General features: G+C 40.6%; 1 protein-coding gene across 2 annotated transcripts in view; it reads left to right on the plus strand.

Moving 5' to 3' along the window:
• Positions 1-243: 243 nt before the first annotated feature.
• The window catches only part of DCBLD1 (discoidin, CUB and LCCL domain containing 1), a 67304-nt gene continuing 45665 nt past the window's right edge, over positions 244-21882 (plus strand). Inside the window, exons 1-2 of one of the 2 annotated variants that reach the window (XM_042939684.1) lie at positions 11247-11564; positions 12507-12686. In XM_042939684.1, the coding sequence (XP_042795618.1) occupies positions 12566-12686 (121 nt within the window). In that variant the 5' untranslated portion in view covers positions 11247-11564; positions 12507-12565. Of the gene's footprint in view, positions 417-11246; positions 11565-12506; positions 12687-21882 lie in introns of those variants that run through there. The other variant, XM_042939685.1, reaches the window with a different exon arrangement.

Here is a 21882-nt window from a genome sequence, read left to right on the forward strand (position 1 = left end):
AAAGGGGAGAGTGAAGCGAGGAGCGCCGGGTACCTACTGGAGACCGCGGGCCGAGTCTGGTGCGCCTCCGGCCTCTCGGCCAGCAGCCGCCAGGGAGCTCGACTTCCTCCTTTGGGGGCCGGCGCGCGGGGCTGGGCTGGGCTGGGCTGGGCGGGGCGGGCGACGCCCCCGCCGGGCTGGGCTCCCAGCCGCCCCAATGGGATTCGGTGCGGGGCCGCGGCTGCGCCCAGTCCCGGCGGCGCGCTCGGCCGCGGAGGAGGCGGCCCGGCCGGGGCAGCGGTGCCTCTGCGCCCGCGGAGGGGAGGCCGAGCGAGCCAGGCTGGCGCCCGGGGGGGCCATGGTGGCGGGCGCCCGCGGTCTCCTGGCCCTCCTGCTTGTGGTCTCCGCCCCGCTCCGGCTGCAGGCGGGCGAGCAGGGTGAGTGGAGCGCGGCCGGCGGGGGTGGGCCGGGCCGGGCCTGGAGGGACCAGGCGCGGGAGGAAGTGGGGTCTCCGCCTGCACCCCGAGGAGTCCTGCCCTTTCTGGCCGACGGCGGCTCGAGTATAAAATAGTTACTGAATTTCGGATCGTCCCCCCACCCAACTCCTTCCTTCTCCGCTCAACGAGAGAAGCAACTCGACGCCTGCCCGCGTTCGCTCTTCTTGCCCCGAAGCCGGGCTCACTCGGCTCCCAGACTTCCTGACTCCGCCGGCCCCGGGAGAAGTGACATGGCCCCGAGGTGGCGACCCCGGCCGCCACAGGGGAGAGCCGTGTGTGGGGACGCTGCGCCCAAGCCTCCCTTGACAAGGCTGCCGAGCTGCTGGGCGGCCGGGGCGCTCCGTGCGCGGCTGCGATCCTAGCGGGTGCGTTCGCGGCTTGTAGGAACCGGGGGCAGATGTTTCCCCGGGGTTGTGGCCAGGGGGCCGGCGGGCCGCCCTGCCGCTTCTCACTCGTGTGCCGCCTGCGCCCCAAGTTGGAGTCCTGTGGCTCCTTCTTGGGTGTTTGAGCGAGTCGACTCCCGACCAGGCTGCTCTTTCTGTGGACCTGGTCCTTGGTTTCAGGTTGGACGTAATTAATTAATCCACAGCCCAGTTTGCCTCTGCGCATCCACCTGATTAAAACAGTAAGCCGTTTCACCAGCCCTAGACAAATCCTTGTTAATTAGTTCTTTCCTGATTAGGGCAGCTTTCTGCGGCTTTGCAGTTCATGTTTCTTTCCTTCCCTACTTCTGCCCCTATACAACCGAGGTTATTGAATAGCACTAACCATCTAGAATATTTTGACAGCTCTCCCACCCCCACCCGTGTTTTCTAATGAAGCAAGTTTCACTGCTAAACCAAATGCTGGCGCTTTTTTTTCCCCCACTGAACCACATATCCATTCCCAGTCTGAAGCATGGCTACTTAAGATGTGACTGGTGGTTCCTAAGTTTGCTTACATACCAATTTATTTGTTTCAAAGCTGAAGTTTAGACAAAATATGCCTTGGCACTAATAGAATGCTATGCATATCCTAAAAATTTAATAAATATGTACGCTTTGGGGGCGCCTGGGTGCCTTAGTCGGTTAAGGGTTGGACTTTGGCTCAGGTCATGATCTCACGGTTGGTGGGTTCCAGACCCAAGTCTGGTTCTGTGCTGACAGCTCTGAGCCTGGAGCCTGCTTCAGATTCTGTGTCTCCCTCTCTATGCCCCACCCACTCTCACACTCTGTCTCTCAAAAATGAATAAACGTTATAAAATTTAAAAAACATGGGGGCGCCTGGGTGGCTCAGTCGGTTAAGCGTCCGACTTCGGCTCAGGTCATGATCTCACGGTCCGTGAGTTCGAGCCCCGCGTCCGGCTCTGTGCTGACGGCTCAGAGCCTGGAGCCTCTTTCCGATTCTGTGTCTCCCTCTCTCTCTGACCCTCCCCCGTTCATGCTCTGTCTCTCTCTGTCTCAAAAATAAATAAACATTAAAAAAAATTTAAAAAAAAATTTAAAAAACATGTATGCTTTTATTGAATATGTAGGATTTTGATCACAGGTATCTTAAGCACTTAAAAAATGTTTCTCATCACTGTTTGAAGATGCAACTTTCTCTTTTTAAGTTTATTTATTTATTTTAGAGAGAGAGAGGGAAAGAGTGGGAGAGGGATAGAGAGAGAGAAAGAGAGAAAGAGAATCCCAAGCAGGCTCCACCTAGCAGGGAGCTGGATCCTGGGCTTGATCTTACCAACCATGAGATCGGGTCCTGAGCGCCAAAAATCAAGAGTCAGTTGCTGAACCAACAGAGCCACCCAGGTGCTTCCCGAAGATGCAACTTTAATACTGCAGGTCTGTGAATCCCTGTGACACTGTGGCCCTGTACTAATCTGGCCAAAACTGCCATCCATCTTTACAAAGAAGATCATCCAGGCTGGTGAACAGGTGCTTGGTTCTCAGGGAACAAGTGTGATTGCTTAGATTTTTTATTGAGCTTCAAATTTGAGATTTTATAGCAGTTGACTGGTGGAAGATGATGGTGTCATTCGAGTTTCCATGAAACATCCTATATGTTTAGGATGTTAAAAGAACCAGTAAAGGCATACGTATTCAATCACACAAAAAAAGCAAAACTTAGATTTGGGACATTTACTAAAAAAAAAAAAAATCTCCTAGGAACTCTGGTTCTGATACCTCTTGAATGAAGCAATAATCAGTGTTTTTTTTGTTTTTTTTTTTTGAATATTTCTCACATCTGTGATGTTCCCAATTAGCCCTGGGTCACCTGTTTGGCAAGTGTCCCTAAGTTTAAGCAGGCACACCCATTTGGTCTTGAGATACGCTACTGGCTGTGGTTGGATGGTGGTCATAGGTGTGATTAGCCATCTTCATGTTTACAAGAGGGCAGCCCTGGCATAACGGTCTGTTTTTGATGAGAAGAGGACCGTTTATTCCATTTTACCTTCATTATTCTGGGAGTCAGCCTAGTCTGGTGCTTCTCGGGTCCCAACCTGCCTGATCACGACTGTCTCGGGAAGTTTTGTAAAGCCCCAGCTCCGGATTGTGAATCAGAATTGCCCATGGGGTGGGGCCTGGGAATATGCACTTACAAAAAAATTCCCCCAGGTAATTCTGATTCAAATCAGCTTTGAGATGGCGGAAACATTTTATAATGTAAGGATGATGATAAATGGCTACCATCTGTGTCATGGACAATTTAATATTACACTTTCATTCATTGTGTTCTGTTTCAGGAAACGAATGTGATACTTTAATCTGAATATTTATAAGCCAAGTCAGTGAAATTATTCCAGTTTTTTATGTCAGAGTCTGGAGAAGCTATACTGGTTCCTTTGTAGGGCTGACGCTTGCCTATCTGGTGCTTTTGCTCTATTTATTTATTTATTTATTTATTTATTTATTTATTTATTTTTTTAAGTGGCCACCTCTTCTAGTGTTTATAGCCTGCCAGGCCCCAGACAGTAGGACTTGATGAGCAACATTTGGTCTGACGTCTGCTGCTGCTTCTGCCCTGCTCCTCTGGACCTAGTTAACTAAATTGAGATATTTATACAGATTGTTTCACATGGTTTTTGAACTTCATAACACCACATATAAGTTAATCTTTAGTATTGATTCAATTATTATAAATCTGTAGGCTTAGACTTAAGTCTTCTTACCTTTATTATAAGTTTTGAGAATAAAATACCCTAATTCATGTGAAGATTTTGTGCTAACTAAACATCCCTGATTCTCCCTTCCCCAAAATATTTGGAGATGTGTATGAGAAAGATTTCCTTTTTGTGATTGAAGTGTTAGTGAAGAGTAAAAATAAGCAGTGTCTAAGGAAACTTGTAAGCATAGAACTGGATACTTAAAAATTGCCTTAAAAATTCTGCCCAACTCTTATTTGTTACTATTGGAAGGTTTGTTCTTAAGTCATCACTTGTGTATATTTGGTTAGAGATGGGACAGCAGATGTCTGATGTTCTAGGTGAGTGGCTTCTTAAAAGGTAAGCACAAGTTTATTTGGGTAGCTTCTGTATCAGTGTTTGCACCCACCCCAGACTTTCCATCATCTCTGAGGTCTGGGGTTCTGTCTGCCCTTTAGTCTGTAAGTTCTTGAGGGAGTGACTGGGATTGTCGTCATCATCCTGGCACCTGACAGAGGTGCTCAGTAAATGTTTCTTGGGTTGAACTGAACAATCTCTTCATGTTTAGGAGATTATCTTCAAATTGTTTCCTAATTAGTAGAAACTAAGTAATAGAGAATCTACTGAAGTTCTTTATGAAGGTTCATCTGGTGCTTCCATTAATTAATTTGGTTAGCAAGCCCAGCCCCCTTGGAATGCTTTATTTCTGTATGTAAGGATGCCTTTTTTTTTTTTAATGTTTATTTATTTATTTTTGAGAGAAAGAGAGCACAAGCACAGGTGGGGGGTGGGGGCAGAGAGAGAGGGAGACAGAATCTAAAGCAGAGAATCTGAAGCAGGCTCCAGGCTCTGAGCTGTCAGCACAGAGCCCGATGTGGGACTCAAACCCACAAATCGTAAGACCATGAGCTGAGCCAAAGTTGGACACTTAACCAACTGAGGCACCCAGATGCCCTGTCAGCTGGGTGGCAAGGATGCCTTTTAAATAAAAGAACATCAGAAAGAAGGGAACATGCCAGCAGAACATAGACGGTGCCTTTTGGCTACAGTAGATGTAATTTGTACCACTCAGAAACATTAAGTTGCACCATATAGTTCAGAAAGGAAGTTGTGTTAAAGGATTCATTAAACCAAAGGATGCTATTATGATTTGAACTCTGAATAGTGTCCTGAACTGTATTTATTAACTTTTTATTTTATAAGTTGAACTCCTTAAACTTGTGGTACTGAAACAGACTTGAAAATCACATACAAAACATAACTTGGAAATAGGCTAGACATCTGACATTTATAAGGAATTATGTTTTTATTTTTAAGACGCATGGGAAAGTGAAATTAACTGCACCATTTATCAAAGGTTTTAGTCATGTTAAGGCAGAAAGAACAAAACAAAACCAAAAAAGCTTGTTCAGGGAAATATGGAAATATTTCCTGTAAAGTTTTGGATTTACTGCTATGTGTGTCCTATAGCATAAAGTCTACCCTATACATATTAGAGTAACAAATTTCGTGTTTTTTAAGGAGATAATAACATAACCTCTCCGGAGTTGCACTTAGCACATGGTAAAAGCTCAATGAATGCCAGCTATCTTACTTTTCATTTCTGTTTATTACTACTAATTTGACAAATATGGGATCCCTTTGTTCTGCCTCCCCCACTGCTTCTAGGACCTCATTTTCTTCCGTGCTCCCCCATACTCCCAGCCATACTGGATTTCTTGCCATTTTTCAAAGATAGCAGACATTCTTCTGCCTCAGAGCCTTTGCACATGTTGCCTAAAATAGGCCTGCCCCAAATATCTACATCACTCCCTCCCCCTTCAGTCTTTGTTCAGATGTTCCTTTCTCAGGGAGAGTGTCCCTAATCACCTGTAACCCTCCTGCCATCCCCCAGGACTCCTCCCCACCTTCCCTGCTTTCATTTTTCTTGGGAGCACTACCATCTTCCAACAGAATATGTCATTTACCCTTTTATTTAATTTGTCTGACTTCCCCCTAGAAGAATGTCAGGTCTGGGAGGAACTTTGTGCTTTGAACAGTGGCCACCACATGATGGGGCTCAGGAGGGGATGTGTGCTCCCTGAGGACAGGGCGGGTGGGGGGGAGAATGCAGTGGAAACACAGTTCCTGCCCTGTTGTTAAAGACTCAAAGCTGTGACTCTAGCTGAGACTCAAAACCAGAACAAGACAAAGTAATAAAATTCTATGTCTAGTCCCATTGTTATTTATAGACAAAAAGTCTGAAATATGGGTTTAAAATAGAAGAATTCATTCTGGTATATTTGAAGTTTGGCTTTGAGGATAAACCCATAAATATCACCAGACCTTCAGATTTCTTTTTTCTTTAGACTATGGCGTAATCTTGTCTTTTTGCAACTGAAGAGTCATGTTGATGTCATTTTCCAGATGTTCCCTGCTTTGTATATATATAAAAAAATAGTTGTTTGCCGTGGGGGTAGGGAAGTGGGAGAGACTTAATTGTTGGGAAAAACCCACATGGCGATTTCTAGCCCAATGTAGAAATAAATTTTAACTGTGAGCTCTAGTATGCTGAATCCAGACCAACTGTCAAACTTGCCTTTTAGTTGGATTGAAGAGAGTTTATTTTTGTTTTTTGGTTTTGTTGTTGTTTGTTTTTTGGCCAGGGGTAAGGGGGAGGGGAGGATAATAGGGGAGAGTAGAGATGAAAGGAGCTTTTTATAGTCTCCACCAGCACCTGGAACAGTTCCTGGTAGAGAAAGGGTTCCAGATAACTATTTCCTAGTCGGCGCATGAATGGTGTGGCTGAGGTTTGAGAGAATGAATGGTGATATTCACTAAGTTGTAAACAGAATTGCATACATGACTATTGTGATGACTTAGGAAACACTCTGAACGTATTCAAGAAAATAATTAAATTCAACTCTGAAAAGGTTTGAGAATCTTTGAGACTCCTTTACAGGCAGCACCAGGAAAGCTTCCATGAGTTAGGCACTGGCAGTCTTAAGAATATTGCAGCAGGTGGTATTGGAGCACGTGAGTCGGAGGTCCCCAAGATCTCCAGATGCTTATACATTGAGGGCATCAGGGGCCTATTTTACCTTGAAAATCACTGGGACAGTGTTTAGACATTTGTGACATTATCACTGTACTAAACCACATTGTCATGTATGCCTTGAGTGTTTACTGCCATTTCAACTTGATCTATTAATCTAGCCTTTGTGAACTATCTCTCTGGGAGCTTTTATGCTGTGTGAAATTGTACCTAATATGTGCAGAAATGTCTTGTGTCTTATGTGTGGTAATTTTAGCTTAGGTGGATTTTTTTTGTAAGAAAAGCTGCAAAGAATAACCTTGAAACAAGGTATTAGCTAAGTGGTTTTATTTTACCCCATTTCTCCCTTTTTATAAAGCTACACTGGAGCTTCACCCCCCACCCCCCACAAAAAACCCACAAAAAACAAAATCAAAAACAAACAAAAAAATTTCTCTTTACGATGGGACTTTCTTTCCTGACTGCTTTCCCAAACATATTCCCCAATGCTTACAAGGCACAACAGTTGTGGAATAAAGCAGGGTGTCGATAAATAATATTGTACCGACATACCGTAATCCTGCAAGGAAACTGTTACACAGAGAACCAGTAAGGACAAGTTTTTGGCACACACACACACACACACACACACACACACACACACACACATAAATACAAATATATATCCCCACAACCAATGTACATATGCACACACACACTTATATACTATCTACTTTTTTTTTTTTTTTTTACTATAAATTGGGTAATAAAATTTCATCTATAAATATGTGTAAGGTGTAAAGAACAACAATAAAACTAATACCTGGGTACTCATTCTACTACCTAGTCTGTACGTGCTTTTATAATCTGCTTCTTTTTCAACTTCACATTTTATTAAAAGCTTTCACCATACTGTTTGGGGAAAAAATTCTAAGTTTATATTTAGAATTAGCCTTCAGGGAAACCGAAAATTCATTTTCAAGTCCTTTACTGCTACTGAGGAATATCTAATGGGAAAATGGAATTTTTGTCTTGTCCAATCAGCTATGGGTCTTGTCCAGATTTTTGTCTTTTGTGTGTTTCAAATAACCCTTCCTTGCTTTTGGAGTCAGAAGAAATTTGCCCATACTATATTTGAGAAAATTATTACTCTGAATGTAGTAAGTATCAGAAAGGTAAGATTTCTTGGTCCTTCCTGGATGAGATTCTTAATTCATACTTAAAGGACTCAACTTTGTCAATGATTAGACTATTTGGAGTTTATCTTTACTGATAACCACATTTGTTTTATATAGTTTTATATTCATTTTCCAACTCAAATTACAACCACTATTATGGCCTTTTAATTCAGTGGCCAACATATTTACATTTTACAGGAAGGGAAAAGAACAGTCTCTTTCATCACAAAATTAAAATCCTTGGAAATTAGTACTAATCTAGTTCCATTTCATGATTAAGTCTGTTTAGTGGATATGCCTAAAAGTTGTGTATGAATTATTTTTTAAAGAGCACTCTTATTCTTGAAAAAAGGGAAAGAAAACTATATTTTGCTATTCTGTCAACGTACAAGGCCAATGGATATTAAAAGTTAAGAAGTACAGTAAATTTGAATTACTAGTGCATAAAAGTTCCTACAGGAAATGTAGGTAAAACCTCTGTGAGACTCACTTAATTTTTAAATGGCTGAATGGATTTAATTCAGCCTTCTTATGGCTTTTCACAAAAGCAAGCTTGCCTCATATTGAAATGTGGTTGATTTCAGCCCAGAAGAAGAAACTTTTGAGACTTAATAGTCCATAGGACCACTGAAACATGAGAGCTGTTTATTGAATTACTCCCATTCTGAGGAGTTTAGAACAGAGGCTGCTTATTTTGAGAATTACATGGACCATGATTTGCCTTTTTTCCCCCTGAAAAAGCCCTTGCTTTGCCAAGAGACTAAAATTGAAGATAGCCTCCAGATAGAGAAATGCCCCAGTATCTACTGTTGCTCCTAGCTCCATAGGGTCTAAAAATCTATGAAACCGTCTTGCCTTGTGGGTAGGAAATTCTTTTCTCTTTCGGTTTTTCATCTTCTTCCCCCCCCCCCCCCCCCCCCCCCCCCCCGTCCCTTTTTCATCCTCTTTGCTACAGTTGCTGTGCTGTATTACTAAGATCTTAACAGAAACACTTCCCCTCCCTGAGGTATTTGACATCTGTTAAAGACCAAATGGCATTTCTCTCCCAAATACTTCATTTGCGTTTCTAAATAGTCTCTTATATTACTACAGTGCACTGAACACCCCTAAAAATATTGATGGTGCCGTCTTAATATCATCTAATAGTCAAATCATATTCAAATTTACCCAGTTGATCTAAACATGTCTTTTTACTGCTGCTTTATACGAAGAAAGACCCAAATGAGGTCCACACATTACAGTTATTCTATCTCTTAAGTCACTTTTTAGGTACCAGTGACCGCTACACACATGTGTTTTGTTTTCCTGCAAGGAAATCAGGTTCAGCTATTTTGTGACACAGATCAATCTTAAATTAGACCAACTGGCTTCTGAGTTTTGTGTTTTTTACTTGGTGCGCTAGCCACTGTAATTCTCTATAACCTTGAAATTAGACCTCAAGACTTGATTAGATTAATGCTAAGTGTTTTTGGTGAAAGTACCACAAAGGTGTCATGTGCTGCTGATTGTGTCTCAAGATGCATAATTCTTGAGACTGTAATTCTCTATAACCTTGAAATTAGACCTAAAGACTTGATTAGATTAATGCTAAGTGTTTTTGGTGAAAGTACCACAAAGGTGTCATGTGCTGCTGATTGTGTCTCAAGATGCATACATTATTATTGTTATTATTGTCCCACTTTCTATCATGCTAAAAAATGATCAGTGACTTCAGGAAGTGACAGCTTGATCCCTCCATTGTGAAGCTGCCTTTTTCTTTTATGACCTGTAAATAGTCTGTGAAATGATAGTTTCTTACTCAGGAAAATTACTCTTCCCCATCAACATTTCATTTGGTGGTGTAAGCATCCATCGATCATTGCTTTTCCATGTAGATTTTTTTATGTCAATAAAAATTTAAAACCCTACCTTCATAGGTATGTTGATTTATCAAGTGGTTTTTGCATCTAATTGAATCCCAACAGTTCTGAGAGCTATGAAAGAAAGGAACTGAGATCAGAAAGATTGAATCATTTACCCCAGGCACACTCATTTTTTTTTTTAATTTTTTTTTTTTTAACTTTTATTCAGCTTTTGAGAGACAGAGAGAGACAGAGTGAGAACAGGGGAAGGACAGAGAGAGAGGGAGACACAGAATCCAAAGCAGGCTTCAGGCTCCAAGCTGTTAGAGCCCAACATGGGGCTCGAACTCACAAATGATGAGATCATGACTTGAGCCAAATTCGGATGCCTAACTGACCGACTGAGCCACCCAGGCTTCCCAAGACACACTCACTTTGAGTGTCCATAATGGGATACAGGTGCATGTCCTACAATCCTAGATACCTTAGGATGGTCTCCTGTCCTTCATCTTCTAGGAAAGCTCTTGTCCTGGGGAGATCAAGTTAAAGAAGTCTTAGAGAAACATATTTTCAGGAAGCTATTTATGCAATAAATCTGTAATAGTCTTTGGTTTCTCTTAGAGGTGATCACATTTGCCCCAGAAATATTAAGACTTTTTCAAGTCTCAATTAGTAGTTAACCATGTGTTTTTATTGCATTGTGATAAAGTCTGTGGTACAAGATGTGGAATGTACAAAGGCAGTATACTTTTTGGGGACTGTGCAATGTGATATGAGCTTATAAAGTTTATTTTTTCCTCCATCAACTCTTAATGTTTCATACTTCAGTAGATGCATGATAAGATACCATTTCTTTCCTAACTGAGATTTGCTATTTTCTGGTCAGTAAACGTTGATTGCTTTTTACTTCTATATGGTACATATGTGTATGTTCCTAGAAAATTTCTCATCCCATTTCTTTGTGTATTTTCTACCATATGCTCAAATAATTTCTTTAAAAAAATTTTTTTTAATGTTTGTTTTTGAGAGAGAGAGACAGAGACAGAGACAGAGAGCAAGCAGGGAAGGGGCAAAGAGAGAGGGAGACATAGAATCAGAAGCAGGCACCAAGCTCTGAGCTGTCAGCACAGAGCCTGACGTGGGACTCGAACTCTCAGACTGTGAGGTCATGACCTGAGCTGAAGTTGGTCTCTTAACAGACTGAACCACCCAGTTACCCCTAAATAATTTCTAAATTGACACTTTTTTCCAGGTGTCAGAAATGTCACCCTGTCTTAAATGTAGATCCTGAAATTTATTATTGTCTGTTCTAGACTTATAAATGAAATCATGAAAATAAGTGTCAAAGAGTTAAGAACATAGACTTGTTCCAATTTTAGGAATAGATATTAAAACCATATAAAACTGGTATCTCAAGAATTTTTCATTTTTGAAAAGGTTCACTGCAAGATCCCTATCTATTTTTTTTTAATTTTTTAACATTTTTGAGAGATAGAGTGTGAGCGGGGGAGGGGCAGAGAGAGAGGGAAACACAAAATCCAAAGCAGTCTCCAGGCTCCAAGCTGTCAGCACAGAATCAGACGTGGGGCTCAAACCCACCAACTGTGTGATCCTGACCTAAGCCAAAGTCTGATGCTTAACTGACTGAGCCATCCAGGAACCCCTGGTCCCTATCTATTAATAGGAATTAATTAATAAGGGCTCTTTAAGTCTCTTGCTATTCAGAGTATATCTTTCAGGCATCAGCAAAATAGTCATTACCAAGAACCTTTTGAACGCACAGAATTTCCAGGCCCTGCCTATTACCCAGATCCCAAGATGACTGGTGTGCCCACAGAAGGTTAAGAAGCAGCACTTTGATCCACTGAAAACTTCATTTACAGAGCATCTTTTAGGAGCCACCTTGGTGCTAAGAAAAGTGAACAACCTTTGTTGGAGGTAAAATAGTCACCTCTCATTAGACTGTCCCTTAATAGTGTGGTAAAAAGTACTTGCTTAAATAATTAAAGAGAGAGGGTGATAGAGTTTCTCATAAGTTTTACAAGAATCCCTGAATTAACCATGGCTACTTTCCTCATGTTAATTTTGAGACAAGAAGAGTAAGACTATAAAAGAATAATGTGGGTTTTAATACTAATTGTGCTGCTCAGCAGTAATGTGAGCATGGGCAAGTCTTAAGTCTGTCTGCCTCAGTTTCCTCACCTCCACATTGGGTGACTTTAGCAGCTGCAGCCTTAAAGCGCAGGGACTGAGGTCCGTGGTTTCTGGAATTCAGGAGAGGTTCAGGTGCCAGCTCAGCCACCTGGGCCAAGTTACCCGGCTTCTCAGAGCCTCTTCTTCACACATAGAACAGGGGCAATAACAAGAGGGGTGTGGGATGGAAAAGGGGTGTTGGGGTCTTCAGTTGTGCTCTATTGGAAATGGCCTATCTTACAAGCTATGGGGTATATTCTTGGATGTTTGAGATATTACTTTCTATATGTCTGTATGTGTATGTATGAAATGTTTCATAATTTTAAAAAGGGAACTAATATTTATTATCGGTAGAATACACTTATAAGAAGATTCAGTAACATAAAGTCCCGTAGAATACTCTATCTGCCACATTTTATAATAAATGTTTAGTAAATGCCAGGTGTTATTAGCATTTTCACAATATTATGGCGATTTTTTTTTAACTATTCCAATAACATTTTGGTTCTTGCTGAGGTTTTGAAAAATGTATCTGGAAAAGTGACAACGTGTGTGTGTACGTGTGTGTGTGTGTGTGTGAGAGAGAGAGAGAGAGAGAGAGAGAGAGAGAGATGTTTATAGTTTTAACGAAATGAGATTAACTTTATCCACACTTGGTATACTGGATTTTTTTTTTTTTTACTCCAGAGAGAAAATTCAATGTCCATTTACACTTTATCTGAATATTGGCGGTGTGTATATTTAACATGGAACCAAGGTTAGAAAATATAGCGCGTGGTAGAGACAGGAAAGATTTCCCGCGTTTATCTTCACCCCCAGCAATTGCAACTTGGACATTACATCAACATCCTGACATTATTGGTAAAGGTCAGCAGCTGCTTTTCTCTAACTTCCTTATCCTAAGCATCTATTCAACAGAGATAAAATAGTTGTCTTAGACTTGTTTTGCTGTACAAACAAGTTTTTTCCCCTTTTTATCTCTGAAATTAAGCAACTTCTCCTAAAGAATGCATCCAATTTGTTACAAATTTCCCCCACAGCACTTGTGAGTTCACAACAGTGGGAAAATTCTTCCTTTTGAATTATCAGATTCACATAGTATAATTTTAGTATTGTTCTTTAAAGCCTCAAGGCCAGAATCCACTTCTCTGCATCTCAGCCTTAATCCCAGAAGCCCCATCATGGAATCCCAGTGTGCATCCCATTTTTGAGAGCCTAGCCCAGGAGTTGGCTGGCCATGTGCCCTATGGAACACTACATCAGGAGACACCCACTGAGGAAGGGGTTCCCTGAGAATATTCCAACCTGTGTCTGCTGTGAGAACGTCACTGTGCGCTCTAAGGGCTGTGAGATGGCCCGTGGCAAAGAAAAAGGTAAAATTCTACTGGTGAAATTTATCTTGCAGATCTTTTTTGGAGATGAAGGCTTGACCTCCTTTTAAGTTTCCCAAAGACTCAAAAGCATACAGTGCCCACTTTGGGAGACGCTGTCCTAGCAGTCAGTGGGGCCCTGGATACATAATGGGGCAGGGAGCATTCTAATTAGAGCTTCTGACAGACTCTCTAACCCTTAACACAGTATCACTCATCTTTACCATGCCCAATTGTGGTCAGGCTCTTTTTTAATGTTTATTTATTTAGAGAGGAAGAGAGAGAATCCAAAGCAGGCTCCACGCTCAGTGTGGAGCCTGACATGGGGCTTGATCTCATAACTGTGAGATCATAACCTGAGCTGAAATCAAGAGTCGGACGCTTAACTGACTAAGCCACCCAGGCACATATGTGGTTAGGCTTTTCAAAGATGAGGAAAACTGATACACAAAAAAATGGTAATTTCTTAAGATCATGGAGCCAGTGAGTGAGGGAATTTGGACAAAGTCGGCGAACTCAAAGCAATATTCTTGCTACTTTAATATGTGTGGTAGTTTTAAATAAAAATATGGCAGTTAAAATATTTTGAATTCTTACTGTATGCTAGCCTTTATGCTTAATACTTTACTACCATTATCTCACTTAATGCTCATGATAACCCTGTGTGTCGAGGGAGGGGGACGCTATCATTGTCTCTATGATGATGAATTGTAGCTCTTTAAGAGAGGTAAAGGGACTTATCTAAGGTCAAACAGCCAGTACTGGGCAGGAGCCCAGTGTCCTAACCATTGTCATCTGTCACCTCTTTAAGTGTATGGAAATAATTTATGAAATTAGAAAAGCAATAGGTGTGCAAGCCCTCTTCCCCCACACCCACACCCCTTCTGTGATCTTTAACTTTCCCTTGGGAATCACAGAACAGGAGAGTGACCAAGAACTATGCAGTTCTTGCAGTTCTATGTGGTTTTACTTATAGCACATTAAAGGGTAGCATTAAATTAGGTTTTGAATTTTTTTTTTTTTTTACTGTTAGGTATGCTTCTTATGTGAACACTTAAAATTTTTGATGCCCTTGCACCCTGATGGAAACAGCCTCACATTATGTAAGGAGTCTTGGATAGGACCTCTTGAAATGACTCGTTTCGGGGCGCCTGGGTGGCTCAGTCGGTTAAGCGTCCGACTTCAGCTCAGGTCATGATCTCGTGGTCTGTGAGTTCGAGCCCCGCATCGGGCTCGGTGCTGACAGCTCGGAGCCTGGAGCCTGTTTCGGATTCTGTGTCTCCCTCTCTCTCTGACCCTCCCCTGTTCATGCTCTCTCTCTGTCTCAAAAATAAATAAATGTTAAAAAAAAAAATTAAAAAAAAAAAAAGAAATGACTCGTTTCACTTTCATGCATTCAAATTGATTTATTTTAAGTGGTTCTTTCAGCTGATAGGAAACACCATCTTGGGAGTTTACATGGAGAGACTTTTTGACAATATGTACCTTGTGTTTCCTTTTATTTTACTGCCAAATGTCTTTCATCTGCTGAGGCAAAAGTATCATCTTCTTTAGATCATTAGTCCTATCATTAGCTTCCATTATTATACTTGGTAGCAATAAGGTCTAAAGAGATTCTAAAACAGTTTTGCAGAACTCGGTCCTGTGCTTCTAATCTATAGCTGTGTCTTCTGTCAGCATAGTATTATCCATTTTCCTTTCAATAAAATGAAAAATTTTGAATAATTGAAGTCACCATCACAACTTCATTCTTACTAGCTTTATTCTCACATAACCACTTAGACCCTCCTGCTCTTATTTTTCCATTCCAGGCAACACACAACATAAAAAAGTTAAACACGGCTGAAAAGAGCAAAATTTATGAGAGAGTATGGCTGACAATGAAATTAGTAATACCTTGGGAAATCTGTTCACATTGCCATCAGACAAAGAACTCTGTAATAATTGCAAACTCCCCTTTGTGGTTGAAAAGATTGTAGTCATCAAGAGCTCACTTGATCTTAGACATGGGAAAAGATGTTCTCACACCCACACACAGGTGATTGTATATGGGATGAGACCTGTTATAACTTGAATATTAGAAGAGCAATGATACAACAGGAATGAAATCATGTTTCTAGAAATGGTTTCACTCTTGTGATATTTTAGAGCACTATTTCTCAAATTGCAGGTGGTGACCCATTAGTAGGCAATAAAATTAATTCAGTTGACACAACCAGCATGCTTTCAATTTAAAAAAAAGGAGTGGAATAGGAAAATCATAATGCATTACATACGCTAAAAAGAATTGTAACGTTAGACTTCTGTTTGTTTCTACATGTGTGTGTATGTGTGCTTACTTAGATTGTAATGAAAAATCTTTTTTTTTTTTTAATGTTTATTCATTCTTGAGAGAGAGAGTGACAGAGACAGAGACAGACAGAGCACAAGTGGGGGAGGGGCAGAGAGAGAGGGAGACACAGAATCCAAAGCAGATTCCAGGCTCTGAGCTGTCAGCACAGAGCCTGATGCAGGGCTTCAACTCACAAACTGTGAGATCATGACCTGAGCCGAAGTTGGATGCCCAACTGACTGAGCCCCCTGAGCACCCCAAAAAATCTATGTTCTAACTATGGGTCATAAATTTTTTAAATGTTTGAGGTCTGTTGTTTTCTTGTATGGATTAGTTAATAATTAATCTTAAAGGAATTTTTGCGTTATGTATTTTATGTCATCCAATTTTCCACAAGTGCAATTCAGTTGAAAGTTTTCTTCTGAAGCCTAATTCTTGCTTTGTAGTATTACAGAACTTAGTTCATACTAGGTATGTCTTAATTTCACTTTTCTGTTAGTGGAACGTGATTTCTTATCAAAGGGAAATAGTCTTTTAAGGAAGTTATTGTTTTCCTTTCTTAGTGGGTGGAATTAGAGTAGACTAAATAAACAGTTGACGCGTGTAGACAAGCATCTGGGATTTGTTTTAAGCTTATTTAGAAAATACCCTGTATATCCATACTTCCGGAACAGCTGATATTAAAAGCATAGAGACATATGCATTCGTTTCAGGCATTTGGAGAATAGATATTGAGCCCATACCTCTGGGAGCTGTCACTATACTCTCAGGAATTACTTGTTAGCACACCCCTCTCCTCTTGCCTGTGAGCTCCTTCAAGTGAGATCTGCATTATTCTAAATTCCTAGCTGTTGAGTGAGTTTTTAATGACAGTCTGTGCGTATTGGTTTAAAGAGACTTCTTTCAGTCTGTACCTTAAGGCTAATGCTAAAAGTAGCTTATGTTACACAGAATATTAGGTAAATTTGGTATCTTTCATTATACTATTTTTCTGATATCTACATTATGCTTTCATATTGTAGAGAATTTAGAAAATAAATGTATCAATAAAATGAAAATCACTTGTAATCCTACATCGTAACACTTCAAACGTTTTCCCTTTATATCTGTTAGTACACTATATTGCGTTTTTAAGTTAAAGAGAATTCTAAACCATGACTTTAACTTTTCCTTATTACCACATGGCTTGGAGATATAGTTTGACCATCCTTTTCTAATTTAGATTGTTTCCAAATGTTCACAAATCAAATACTTAAATTTTGTGTAGAGGTCACTTGGGGATCTATAAACTACTGAGTACTTAGCAGCTTTTTCCAAAATCTCAACTTCATCCAGTTTTGTTTTTTAAGTTGTTTTGAGAAGGGGTTTGATCAGTCTCACAAGTTGGCTATGGCTCCAAGCAAACCCCAGGATTTAGGCCCATCATGGAGTGACCACTCTTCACATATTCTGCAGAGGAGAGGAGGAAATGACGGATAGTTTAGTCATCATGTGCTTTGGCCATTAAATTACAGTTCAAAGGAAGAAAAAGATAAACACTGGGTGGTAGCCACTTTTGAAGACTAGACAAGTTCCCTGTGGCAAAGCTTCCTCCTTCCCCTTTATTTCCATGTCCCCCCCCCCCCCTTTGATGTTAGGTAGGTGACACTTGAACCTAGCGGTCTCACCCCACACTCCTGTATCACTGTGGCTCACTACCCATCAGGCCTCCCAACAGCATATGGAGCTTAATCCTCAAAACCAAGGTGATATTTTTTCCCCTAAAGACTGACCTTCATTTCTTTTCATTTCAGTTTTTTTTTTAAACCGAACCCTCATCCATAGCAGCCATCAACCTTCCCCCATCTCTTTTTTCTTATCCTGCTTCCTCCCTTTTTTTACTCGAGTATTTTAAGGCAAATCCCAGACTTCATGTTATCATGCCATTTCAGCCCAAATATGTCAGTAGGCCTCCCCAAAAAAAGACATTTCTTACACAGCCTCAACATCATTATCACACCTAATAAAATGAATAATACTTTCTTGATATCAGTACCCCACTTACCTTCTTGAAACAGTTTTATAAGGTTGGTTTTTCAAATCAGGATCCAAATGAGATTCACTGGGTTGCTGTGGTTCTTCAGTTTCCTTTAGTTTAAAATAAATACATTCTTTTATGCCTCTTTATACAATTCATTGTTGAAGAAACTAGGTCAGTTGCACTAGCATATTCCAGCCTAGATTTGGCTAATGGCTTCCTTACGGTGTCCATCAACTTGTGCATTTCCTGTAGCCTGGAAGTTAGGTGTAAAGCTTGATGAGATTTGGAGTCAATTATTGATTCACGTTTTGCTTTTTGGCAAGAGTGCTTCATAGGTGTTGGTGCATAGAGCACATTTTATCCAACCTGGAGACACCTAGTATCTGATTGCCTTACTTGTAGTCATGCTGGGATCCATCAGTGAGTTTAGATGGTAACACATCTGGCACTTAAATTTTGAAGTTCTTCCTCAACCTTCTACCCAATGGTTTTCCATCTGTTTATGACTTGCAGGAGTCAGCTTTCTCTTATTAGGGAACTGTTCATTTTAATAAGAGGGTGTCATCAAAGTATCCAAAGGAAGGTCTGATAGGGCAGCAGTTCAGATGTTTTTTAAAGATTAAGCATAAGTATTTGTTACAAAATCAAAGAAGAGAGACAAAAATGTTTTTTAAAATCCTAGAGCCATTGCTAAATCACCTGGGAATTGCAGTCTGGGATCCACCATCAGTAAAGCAGCCTTAAGGAAAGTCAGTATACATTGTGTTTTCTCATCTGTAAACTGGAACATGTATAGCGCCCCCCCCCCCCCCCCCCCGCCGCAGACATAACACCCCATGATCCTTAGACAAATATGAGGAAGATGGATAATGAATTTGTTACAGAAAGATTTTCAAATAAAAGTGGCCTCCTTTATTGGTTGGCATTCCATATATACTTTTTCAATGTAAATTTGTATATTTTATTTAAGCATAGTTTAAATGGGAGAAACACACAGAATAACAAAATCCAAATAGTGTAGAAAAGTATAAAGTAGAAAATGAAAGCCCCCTCATTTTCACCCTCGTCAGCCAAAATTAACTACACTGACAGATTTTTTTTCAATTTTTTTAATGAAACTTTTTCTGAGATAACTGTAGATTATATACAATTGCAAGAAATAACACAGAGAAATGTCCTGTACCCTTTACCTAGTTACCCTCAATGATAACATCTTGCAAATCACAATCAGGAAATTGACATTGACACATAAGAAATGGAACAAAGACTGATAGATTTTTAAATAATTTTTGTTGTCTTCCCTGTCCGTGATTCTTAACTACAGTCAGGTGATGAGTTAAACTACCAGAGTGTTAGGATGAGGTCATGGGAATATTGCTTCTCTATTGTTGATTATTTGCATGAATCTGCCTTGTACAATCCATGATATGGTAGCCATTTTCTCTCCCTACCAGTTCTCTATTCTCCCCTTTGGCATATTTCTAGTGCTTTTTTCCTCCAGCTTTATTGAGATATAATTGATATATGACATTGTGTTAGTTCAAATCTACAATGTGTTGATTTGACACATTGATTTGTTGAGTGTGTGTTGATTTGACACACTTCCATATTGCAAAATTATTACCACGACAATGTTAGCTAACCCCTCCATCCCCTCACAAAATTACCATTTCTTTTTTTGTGGTGAGAACATTTAAGATCTACTCTCTCATCCACTTTCAAGTATGTATTACAGTATTATTATTCTATCTAGTTTTCTTAATCACGCTATGGGAGGACAATAGGGTGAAAATTCCTGATGTAGTTAATACCCTGGGATAAATGTATTATATTAGTGTTTGCCACAGAAAACTCTAGAAATAGTCTCTGTCCACAGGCAGAGGTGAAATTACAACTTCTAATGACAGCTTGCTTTTTAACGAATTAGGACTCAGCAGCTCCTTTCAGGGTTTTTTTTTTTTGTTGTTTTTTTTTTTTTGGCAGAACAAAGACTCCTAGAGTTTCATTCTGATAGTTAATGGAAAAGAGAAATTTTTCCAAGGAGGCACAGATCCCCCAGGCAGAATAACAGGGGAGTGTTGGAGACAAACCTGCTCACTTTCTGCCCCGTATCACCCGGTAAAATTAGCTTCCTCTTGGGCTTTAGAGTGAAAGTGATTGGTAAGAAGTGTAATTACAGGGTTGGATAAACGTGATACCCTGGGATTTTCCTTTGTCATGACATGTCACTTAAAATCAAGAATACAATAATGATATGAAAGTTGATTCACATATAACTACCCTTCATTTTATATTTTTTAGTTGTGTTTTCCAAAAGAGTTTGCTTTTTCTTTTCTTATTAAAGCAGAGAATTTCATAGTAATAAAAGGCATTGACATGTTTGACCAGGTGAACTCTTGGCGGCATAGAGAGGGTTAGTTATGTGTGTAATTGTATGCATGATTTTTTGTACACTAGCTTCCCTAGTGTTGCCCTAGCAGCATGCTCAAAATCATTGCCTCCCAAGGTGGGACGTGTCGTAGAAATGAGAAGTCAGGGTCTGGTGGGGAGCCAGGGCACCTGTCTCCTTTAAAGGGGCAGCCACTGTGTCACTAGCCCCATAAGAATGCCTGCTGGCATGATTGCCATGTCTTTCCAGTTTTCAAGAGAAACTGTAAATTAGATTTTTAAACTGATTTTGTATGTTTATTTTTGAGAGACAGAGCGCCAGTGGGGGAGGCACAGAGAGAGAGAGAGAGAGAGAGAGAGTGGGGGGTGGGGAGAGGGACAGAGAATCCCAGGCAGGCTCTGAGCTGACAGTAGAGAGCCGGACAAGGGGCTTGAACTCCCAAACCGCAAGATCATGACCTGAGCTGAACTTGAACGCTTACCTGACTAAGCCCCCCAGGCTCACCAAAATTGGATTTTTTAAACCAAAGCCTTTACAAGCAGGCAAATAATTCAAATTTTAAGTCAAAGCCCTGTTCACTATGTGCTTCTGCACCACATGCTTCATTCTAGTATAATTTTCATTTAATTTTTAACTATTTTGTGCTCACTGCCAGAGATGTCAAGAAATAGAGCTGTCACCTCAGCCTTAACCAGACTTACAACGTCTGCCCCCAGACCTGCTCGCTTGCTCTCTCTCTCTCTCTCTCTCTCTCTTTCTGGGCTTCTCTTTCTATTTATATTAGCCTCAGTGTTCCAGTCATTTCTAGACTCACAATCTCAGTGGTTGTTTTTTTTTTTCTCCCTCCTCTTGTCTTTCCCACTATAAGTAGCCAAGACCCAAGTCCAGTAATTTTTTTTTTCTTGTGAATATCTGTTTTTCTTTCCCTTCCCTTTCTAGCTGCCCCATTCCTAGCCTTTGTCCTGCTCCTCTGATCCAGATTCTCTTTACATCCTAATTCCTGTAGCATTGCCAAACCAGACTATCTTTTTTCCAAATACTTCTTTCATTATCTCCTTTCTCAAAAACTTGTATGGGTCTCTATCATCTTCCAGATAAATTGCACAGCTTCTCCCTAGGTGAAACCTAGGTGCCCAGGTTTCATAGTAGTTTATCTTGGTGTCCACCTGTGTTTCTGCTGGTTTTCTCTGACCCATCGCTTGGTAAAGTTAATTCTTCTCTCCCCATCCATCCGCCTGTCTGGGGCCCTGGGAATTTTGTGGCAGTTTCTGGATTATGGGTGGATCTTCTCCTTAGACTTGTCTGCTGATAATGGAGTAGATTCTGGAGTTCTGTGCCTCCCCCTCCTCCCCGACCCTTTTTTTTTTTTTTTTTTTTTTTTAACTAAGCCTCCATTATCATTTAGGCTGGGAGCCTCAGGGTCAGAAGAGAGTGGGATAAACGAAGGCCCCAGGCCAATCCTTCTCTAGCTCAGGAAGAGGCTAGAGGAGGAAGAAGGCTGCTCAAGTTGGGGCTTTTCTGTGGGAGACTTTGGGATGCAGAGGCCTCGTTTTATTACTACTCCGAGAATTCCTTCTTCAGTCAATTTCTGCTTTCTCTCTCTCCAGCTAAGGGCAGAAATTCTTGCTTTTATGTGAAGCCAAACTAACCACAGGAATTTTGCAATTTGAATGCAATGTATGCTAATTTAACTTGCAACCCACCCAATTGTGCACGCACTTAGATATCTGAGTGAATGATTTAGTCTTTTTCATCTACTGGAGCAACGAGTTGGTCAATTGATGTTTTTTCCTACTCAGAAAAGTCTTAAGAAAATTTATTTTAGTGAAGTGTGATAATTCACTGAAATCGATTCTCTCCTACCTTCCTCAGCACTTTAAGTTCCCGATATGGCACATAGCACCTAGTATTATATTAGTTGAACATGTGACCGTCTCCCGTTTTGCTCTTAG

The sequence above is a fragment of the Panthera leo genome, chromosome B2 (genome assembly GCF_018350215.1).
Source record: "Panthera leo isolate Ple1 chromosome B2, P.leo_Ple1_pat1.1, whole genome shotgun sequence".
NCBI classification, from domain to species: domain Eukaryota; kingdom Metazoa; phylum Chordata; class Mammalia; order Carnivora; family Felidae; genus Panthera; species Panthera leo.